This window comes from Cebus imitator, unplaced genomic scaffold (assembly GCF_001604975.1).
Source record: "Cebus imitator isolate Cc_AM_T3 unplaced genomic scaffold, Cebus_imitator-1.0 Scaffold185, whole genome shotgun sequence".
NCBI lineage: Eukaryota > Metazoa > Chordata > Mammalia > Primates > Cebidae > Cebus > Cebus imitator.
This window is the reverse complement of record NW_016107500.1, coordinates 1,032,484-1,041,708: the sequence shown is the minus strand read 5'-3', so window position 1 is coordinate 1,041,708 and position 9,225 is coordinate 1,032,484. Positions and strand designations below refer to the sequence as shown.

General features: G+C 45.5%; 1 protein-coding gene across 3 annotated transcripts in view; it reads right to left on the bottom strand.

Annotated features, from left to right (window-relative positions):
- Positions 1-391: 391 nt before the first annotated feature.
- Positions 392-9,225, bottom strand: part of NSUN2 (NOP2/Sun RNA methyltransferase 2) — a 34,436-nt gene continuing 25,602 nt past the window's right edge. Inside the window, exons 13-19 of one of the 3 annotated variants that reach the window (XM_017545996.2) lie at positions 7,541-7,725; positions 7,129-7,221; positions 6,025-6,127; positions 5,365-5,445; positions 4,924-5,062; positions 3,542-3,581; positions 392-1,399 (exon numbers count right to left, since the gene is read on the bottom strand). In XM_017545996.2, the coding sequence (XP_017401485.1) occupies positions 1,069-1,399; positions 3,542-3,581; positions 4,924-5,062; positions 5,365-5,445; positions 6,025-6,127; positions 7,129-7,221; positions 7,541-7,725 (972 nt within the window). In that variant the 3' untranslated portion in view covers positions 392-1,068. The other 2 variants (XM_017545995.2, XM_017545998.2) reach the window with 2 other exon arrangements.

Below are 9,225 nucleotides of genomic sequence, written 5' to 3'. Positions count from 1 at the left end.
ATGGCAGTAAGGGGGTAATGCAACATGCCTGCAACTGTCAAAGGGTCCAGAAAACAACGCCTCAGTGACAGGCAAGCACACTGGAAGATGCAGGTGCAAACAGAGAGCCACGTTCAGGGTAGAATTTTGGGGAAAGGGAAACAGGAGCCCTTCACACCATAGAGCTTGAACACAGAATGGAGACTTGAGACAAATCCAGCAGAGGCAGTGTGTGGCCGCTGTTTGTACAGACCAATACACAAAATCAGGAAGACAGAGAAAGACTGCAGCCTTCACAGGAAAACTGCCTTCACTGGAGAAAATCAGGGCGTATACTAACACTGCCGTTCAGCCAAAAGTAAGTCTGCTCTTTCTGCCTCCTAAGAGCAAAACAAGAGTCATACATGTATACATTTTAACATTAATAACTTTATTTAAATATTCCAAGGAACCCAACCCCATTTAAAAATAAAAATTGCAAAGTACTCCATTCAATAAAAGCACATAAGTCCCCCTCAATAACTAGTATGACAATTCACGTTACAGCTCTTACTCTGGGAGTTCATTTTACCCTCTATCCCAAAAGGCACAAAGTCATCTGAGGCCTCAGATATTAACCCAACTGCATGTTACTGTCACACGGCTAATGTGCAACTCAGTGTAATTATTAAAGCTTTTAACACAGCTCCCCAAAATTTCAGAGAGTTATAGATTCTTCCTATAAATAATAATTTAAAAAATACTGGACCTTAAGACCAATACAGGCTTAACAAGAGACCTGAAATTTCTGCAAGAGCAGTTTTATTTCTTGATAGAAGTACAACTTTAATAGTGAAAGTCTATTCCCAGCAAGAGATACTAGACGCAGTGTGGCCAAAGAAACAAAGTAAAATGAGTGATTTCTAACACGCTAAAAGAATACGTTTTCATCAGCTCCATAAGAAAGCAGTCCTGGTCGTTCAGAACGCTATCATCCCACCAGTCTGCAGCCGTTAAAAATACAGCTTTACAGGCCACAGGCTGTTCTGTGACCCAGAAGAGGCCAGTTTTGTGTGTGAGGGGTTTAGGCTTTCGCTACCTTGGGCCTGCTCACCGGGGCAGGTGCGCCTCGGCCAGGTCACAGCCTGCTGTCACCTCCGGGCTGTCGGCCTCTCCGGCGTCTGGGGTGTCGGCCTCTTCGGCATCAGGACTGTGGGTCTCTCCTGCTCTCTGTCCCTCGGTCATCTCATTCTCCGGCTGTCCAGTGCTGGCTGCACTCTCATTTGTTAGGATAACCCCTTCCTTTTTCTTTTCTCCCAATACCTCCAGTCCCATCATCCTGAGATAATGAAGCCGTTCATTCTTGGGCACAAAAGTTCGAATGGAGGCCTTTCCCCGCCATCCGCATAAGACAATGGGACACTGCAGAGAGTCTGGATTCCTACAAGTGAAAGTGGTTTCATGCAGAACATTAAACATTCCCATAACTGCATCGAAAGAGATGTAACATGCAACTGCTCAAAAAAGAAAACCACAAAGAGCCCATACCCACAAACCTCCAAACCACTGAGAGGACATTTTCATCAGTGACCTGAGGGGTAGGTTTTCTCAGCGGCCTTCTTCAGTCCTGAGTATGATCCCCACCCTCACCTTCCCCTTGCCTCTTTCGTGCACAATGGGGTAGGCCCCAAATCTGCAGATGTCACACACTTCCAGTGCTGGGATTTCTAATACTTCCTCCTCAAACTTAACTTACTGCCCCCCACCCCGTGTCACCTCACCCTACTACATGAGAAGCATTTATCCACAAGCTCCTCACAGCTCACCTCCAAGTTTCCTAAGTGACTGGGGCTCCTTACAGGCTGGAAGATGACGCCAGAGCAGGACACGGGACCACCCATCCTTCTGATATGCAGCGTTTCGCATCATTTGTTCTCTAGGGACCCCACATGGCAATCTCAGCCCTGCTGTGCTCATCTCCATTTCCAGCATGCTGTGCTCCCCACAGTCAGAACACCCCTGCCTCTCTGAACCTGCTCCATCCCTCCCTACCTTCCAGGCGCCACCTGTCCAGCCAGGTGGCATCGACTCCCTTCCCCGACAGAGAGGGAAGCCACCATTTCTAACCTGCAGATGCCCTCTCTCAAGTTCTCTAATTCTTTCCTAGGGGACTCTGACCTAGATTTTAGGCTCCTAATGGCCCTATTTAATCACCTTTCCTTTTTTCCTAATCTAAAGCAGGGCACTAAGTTGGCTTCAAGAAATGAGGGGAAAATACAGGAAATTCCCAACTCCCGTCTTCCTTAAAAAAAAAAAATCATTATTCCTGAAGCTGACTTTTCACCTGTGTATTTCAACAAGTAAAAACGAGTGTTTAAATATGGAAAAGTGAATCCACAACTTAAAATATCCCAATGTTTCTATGTGGGCCACGAGACTGTTATTTAAAAACCGTTTCTGGGTCTTTATTCAAACTCTTATAAAAACACCCAGAAGCCATCAATCACTAGATGCCTGGCCCCTCCACCGCCCAGACAGCATCTGCCTCTGGCAGGTCCCCAGGTGCCCAGCGCATGGCCTCCCTGGCCTTCCCAGCCCATCACCTGCTGTCCTCTCCCCTCTGATGCTCCTCCCACCTCAGCCCCGAACTGTCCGCTCTCCATAGGGCAGCCAGACAGCCTGAATCCTGAGGACACGTGGGCCCTCGGCCTCCCTGCCAATGTCTTACCTGACTCCTCCATCCCTCCTCAGCTGGGCAGGCCCTGACCCCCAACTTGCTCCTGTCCCAGGGTCTGCACTTTGGTAGTTCCTTCAAGTTAGCCCTGGATCCCTGGTCCAACACTAACTTCCCAAAGAAACCTGTACAGTGGTCCTACCTACTCACTTCCCCAAATTCCGCTCAGCCCTGGGCCCCATTTTATTTCCTCCTCTCAGAAATGGTGTTTCATGTCACCAAGAGGGAGCTGTTGCAGATGAGATCCTAATTTTGCCACTAGTGAGCTGAGGCGCTCTGGGCAAGCCACCTCACTCTCTGTCCCACTTACTCCTCTGTCTGGCAAGTGTTATCAACACCAGCATCTGCTCCCCCAGGCCCATGAGGATGCAGAGTAAATGCATGAAGACAGTGTGGAGCAGGGGGCCCGTGGCGACGGTGAACGTAAGCAAACCCCATGCCCCAGCCCCCACTCCTGATGCAGTAACATGTCAGCAACGCACATGGCTGAACCAGTGATGAGGATGAAACAATGGAACCTCACTCAACTGTCCCACCTTTACTTTACACTTACTCTGTATAAGACAGAACTTTCCATTAGTTTCTAATATTTAAAAACTAAGCACTATGTATTTTATTCTCTGTAAGTGAAAATTCATTTAGCCTGAGCTGAGTATTCTACAAAACAGTATCTTCATGATGACCTACAGGAATATTTTGGTTCTACATTTCCACAAAACTACTTCCAGAGGAACAATCATAAAAGGCTTGAAGAAGGTTCCCACCTTCCCAAGTCACCTTTCTCACCAACAAGAACCCTGTAGCTAATGACAAGGTGTGTGCAGAAGGACAGGGCGTGCAATGACTTACGCAGAATCTGGTTCATACTTCAGCACGATGCTTCCCTTTGCTGGAAGAGAAACAGACACACATTTGCCAAGTTCTCCCAGTAGGGGATGCATGCGACGAGGACATTTATGCACCTAGTGGTAAGTATTCTGAAGAAACAGAACAACAAATAATCTACATTCTTGGCCTCAAGGATCTAGATGGTGAGAAGAGGCCTTCTGGAGACATGAACCAAGTGCAAATGATGCCATAGGGATGATCTGGAAGAGGATGCAGGCAAAAGCCATTCAGGGACTTCAAGGGATGTCACCTAACAAGCAACTCTGAGAAGCAAGGAGGCTTGCTTCTTGGGATTAACTGCTAGTTAATTCCTCCAAATTCAAGATCAAATAAACTATAACACCAACTCCCAGAATGGCATGAAATACACAAAAATTGTCTAATACTGCAATCACGTAAGTGCAGGATTAAAAGAAAACAAACAGTTCCCTTATCCTTTACAAGAATCTCTACTTTCAATTGTGGTCCTTGGCTGAGACGGCAGCCGGAGACAGACACCACAGGGCGTGTTTGATATTGCGGAGGAACACAACAGGAAGTTTTAAATGCAAGTAAGAGACATGATTATACATAACTGCATGAACTGATTCATAGAGTTTTGATCAAATTGAGCCAGAAATATTAAACGGCAAGTTATTTTAAAAAAATAACGAGAAAGAAGACATCAGGAAAACAAAATTAGAATAGGTTGGAGAAATTATTTTTATGCTTAGGGGAAAATGTCACTGGAGTGATTTGAAGTGGAAGTTGATAAAATATAAAAGCAGCAAATAAACCAAATAATCTACTGCCGCCGGCTAGCAGAAAAGTCAGAACTGCTGGCAAGACTCTTCCTCTGCTCTCACACAGGTGGTTAAAATGCTAAGTGAGCCAGATCTGCATGTTAGCCAGTCTCGTGAGGCTGTGGACCTTAAAACACAAATGAACCGAAGCACAGAGACCTGCTTCTACCCACCCCCGACCTGCTGATAGGCAAGTGGTTCAAGAGCTCTGGCTGGGGGGCTGGTTGGGGTTGCTCACAGGCCAAGCCCTTCATTTCCCGGACTCTTGGGTCCAGCAAGTTGAGCAAAGGCCTGCCCCGCAGGCCACACAGACACACCGCGGGCTGCTGGAAAGCAGCGGGGCGCCACCAGGGCCTGGGGAAGTAGAGCAACCCCAAGATGCCTTTGCCCCTTAGCATTCTGAACTGTCATGAGGGTTCTACAGAGCCCTCTGGAAAGTGAGGCAACCAGACTGTACTGAAAAATATGATTGATAAATATGCCCCAAAGATACCACCTGCATTCTGGCTGTCCTTTTAAAGAGAATACAAGTTATGTCTCTATCCATTTCAAACTACTCACCTAGGTCCTTCGCTTGACTGTATGTCTCACTGCTGAGTTTTCTAAAAAAGGGGTTTTCCTGGGTCAACAGTATCTTAACATCTTCCATTGACACGGTAATAATTCTTGAATTAATAAATGGATACAACGTATATATTCCCTGTGTGAATAAAGAGAACAGATACCATGATGTCACTCATGAATGACAACAGACTGCTCTCAGAGGCTTTCAGTGGCGCCTCAGGCCCTCATTATGGGCCCTCCCCTGGACAGGTGTGGAACCCCCACCCACCCCAAGCCCGCCCCACGCCCCTGGAGAGCTCAATAACTGGTGAGGGTCAAGTGGTTAGTAGGGGCCAGCCAAGCCCTGAGCCACTCAGATCATGTGGCGGCCAGAAAGCCCATCAACTCCCGACTGCCTGATCTGTGGCCGGCGCTGTTCAAGTGCACTTCCAAAATTACCTCCTGTGCCAACCGGAAAGCACAGTCAAACTCTTCACCACTGTTATTTCGACACCAGACTTTTATTCCCGTGTTAATAACCTGTAAGTAAAAGTGAGATGAAGCACACACACATGAACACAGGACCATCCTCTTTAAGGACACCAGGCCACAGAGAGCAGCCGTCATGGAATGGGAAAGGGGAGGAGAAGCAGAAACCATCGAGAAACCCCAGCAAGAACCAACTGGCCCTCACAACTTGTGTTTATGTGACTTGGAGGGCAGTAAAGCAAATGAAAGAGGGGCCCCCAAATGGCCAAATTCTAAGGGAAGTGTCTCAAAGGACAAATCCCAAGGGTGGGGGCAGCAGCACTGGTAGCCTCCAGACCCTCGGTACCTTCTCTGCCCAGGAGGACGAGCAGTGAGAACGACACTGAGGCTCACCCAGCTGTGGGAATGGGGCAAAGAAAAGACAACAGCCACCAGATTCAGGACTCTGGTCGGAACCACTCAGCCCTGTGCCGGCCAACAGCTCTGAAGCCACAGGGCAGGCTCAGGGACCTGCAGCCAATGCTACAGGTGGGGAGGGCAGATGCCAGCATCTGCTCCAAATGAAATCTAAGCAGCTGAGAAAAGCCACACGCATCCCCAATCAGCAGCCAGCGTCTCTGCGGTGGGCACCTTCATCCTCTCACTGTTATTCAGCAGCACGTTCCGTAGCTCCTTAGAAACCATGTAGAGCTGCCTTTTCTTCCCTTCTGTCGTCCGAGTTAACAAATTCATCCTCGGGAATGAAGGATCCAAAGCATAAAATTTCCTGTACACAAAAACATTGCTGTTTATACATACTCAGTTCAAAATTGGGAAACTGTTTGTAAATATCTTCTTCTCCTCCAGAATTCAATCTCTAAAACTGCAGTGTGGCTCATGGGCATGGGTCTCTGTTCTGGACTCCCAGCTTCTAAACTTTGTCTACTTCCACCTAAAACCTCCACATGCCATTTATTTGAGGCACAACTTGATCAGAAACCTACATTAACAAGTGCGGCTTCTCTCCCTCAGCTGCTACTCCAATGATAATGACCTGAGAACACTACTTTTGAGACGTATAGACTTTTACAAACGTATGCAAAGGACCAGTTATGCAAAAGACAGTAAGTGACTGCCCCGGCAAATAGATTCTAAAATTCAATCAGTAAGAAACAGATGAATGTGAGACTTACCCTAAACCCTCTTCCTCTATGTTCTAGCTACGCCATCCCTAATCAACCCCCACACATGCTACACTTCATTTCTTCTACAGGAACTGAACTAGTCAGCCTTGGCCTCTGGTCTCTACACTCAATTGAACAATTTCGGTTGAGGATCACAATTGAGTAATTTACATTCATAGTCACAGCCCAGGTCTTTTAATCTATCATGTTCACAAAGTAAAGTTTACTTTCACCTGAGGCCAAGAGTTCGAGACCAGCCTGACCACCGTGGAGAAACCCCATCTCTACTAAAAATACAAAATTAGCAGGGTGTGGTGGTGCACGCCTGTAATCCCAGCTACTCGGGAGGCTGAGGTAGGAGAATCACTTGAACCCAGGAGGTGGAGGTTGCAGTGAGCTGAGACTGCGCCATTGCAATCCAGCCTGGGCAACAAGAGTAATGCTCCATCCACCTCTGCCCAAAAAAAGCTAGACAGAATTACAGACAAAATGGTTAAATGTAATCAGTTGTATATTTGTTACTTTAGAGTGGATTTCTTTAAATGAGTAATTAAAAAGGCTGAATCCTTACTCAATAGGTGGAAACAATGGGTCATCTTCAGGAATGAATACAAACGGGTCTTCTTTAAATCCGAATAACTTCATTTTCTTTGATGGAGGAGGACTAAAAAGGGAATGAGGATGAGATACATCAATCTGTAACGGGTGGCAACCTTCAACACCAAAAGCACATCCTTCCTTTCCCGTCGGTGCCTGCGTCAGTTCTGCGCAATACAAGATTTGCAGCACAGATCTTCGCCAGGCAGCAGATGTTGAAACCTTCCAGCTTCCACATAGACTCCAGCCCTCCCACTGCATGTGTCTCATATCATGCATGCACTGTGCCCTCAAACCCACCAAGAAGTGGCTCTGGGATCCCATTTAATCTAAAAGGACTGTGAAGACACTAGAGTGTTAGGTCAAGACGTAACCCCCTTTCTTACCCACACACGCCATCTTTCCTATTGCCATTATTCTCTAAATCCTCAGTTGCATGAGCTATTTCTGTGTCACCAGTTCCTGTGACTGACGGACTTTCCAGCTTAGAGGGATCTGCGGGTTTCCCTTCTGTGGGATCTGCAGGGCTCAGCTGGGCGCTTCCTCTGGTCTCTGCACATTTACCCTGCAGCTGTCAGACAGAACAATCTCACTGACACACAAAGAGTAGCAGTCTTTGTGCTGCTACGAAAATTTAAAATACCAAGTTCATAAAATCAATCAGTTGTACTTTTCTAACTGCATTATATGTGGAGAAAGACAACAGAATTTTTTTAAGTGTCGTTTTAAATTTATTTGTTATTATAAACAAAATTCATGGAGTTTCTTTGGAGTTAAAGTTGATTCTACCTTAATCTCACAAACAGCATATACAGCCTGTTTCTTAGCAGAGCCCTATAACGCCAGCTAGTTCTCATCTAAAAATGTGTATCATGCACCTGCTCTGGGTCAGGTACAGTGAAGGACACAAAGTGCATCAAGCAAGATCTCTAAAATACCCAGCAGCGGCAAAAAGACAAATCCTAAATAACAAGAAAGGAGGGCAGGAACTGTTCTGAGCACCTGGACAAACTGCCACAGGAACTGGGGGAAAGAGTGTCCGAGGCACAAAGGAAACGTCTGCCCAAGAATTAACTTCTGAATTAAGGCCATGGTATAATTTAAATTTGGCTTTGGGAATGAGCAAAATGTTTTAGTTATGTTAAAGATCTTTAAAAAATATGTATCCTTTTCAGAAAGTCACAAAATTGATAAAAGTCGTAATTCCTCAGTCTCTCTGAAGCAAGTGTAAAAATCAGGATATTTCAAACTAAGATCAGAGCAGAACTGAAGGAGACAGAAATACGGAAAACCCTTCAAAAACAATCAATGAATCCAGAAGCTGGTTTTTTGAAAAGATTAACAAAATAGATAGACTGCTAGCCAGACTAATAAAGAAGAAAAGACAGAAGAATCACATAGACACAATAAAAAATGATAAGGGGGATAACACCACTGATCCCAGAGAAATACAAACAACCATCAGAAAATACTATAAACACCTCTATGCAAATAAGCCAAAAAATCTAGAAGAAATGGATGAATTCCTGGACACTTACACCTTCCCAAGACTACACCAAGAAGAAGTTGAATCCCTGAATACACCAATAACAAGGTCTGAAATTGAGGCAGGAATTAATAGCCCACCAACCAAAACAAGTCCAGGGCCAAACGGGTTCACAGCCGAATTCTACTGGAGGTACAAAGAGGACCTGGTACCATTCCTTCTGAAACTATTCCAAGCAATAGAAAAAGAGGGAATCCTCTCTTATTTTATGAGGCCAACATCCTCTTGATACCAAAACCTGGCAGGGACACAACTAAAAAAGAAGGTTTCAGGCCAACATCCCTGATGAACCTTGATGCAAAAATCCTCAATAAAATACTGGCAAACCAAATCCAATAGCACATCAAAAAGCTTATCCATCACGATCAAGTCGGCTTCATCACTGGAATGTAAGGCTGGTTCAACATAGGCAAATAAATAAGCGTAATCCATCACATAAACAGAACCAAAGACAAAAATCACATGATTATTGCAACAGATACAGAGAAGGCCTTTGACAAAAATTCAACAGGCTTTTTTTTTTTT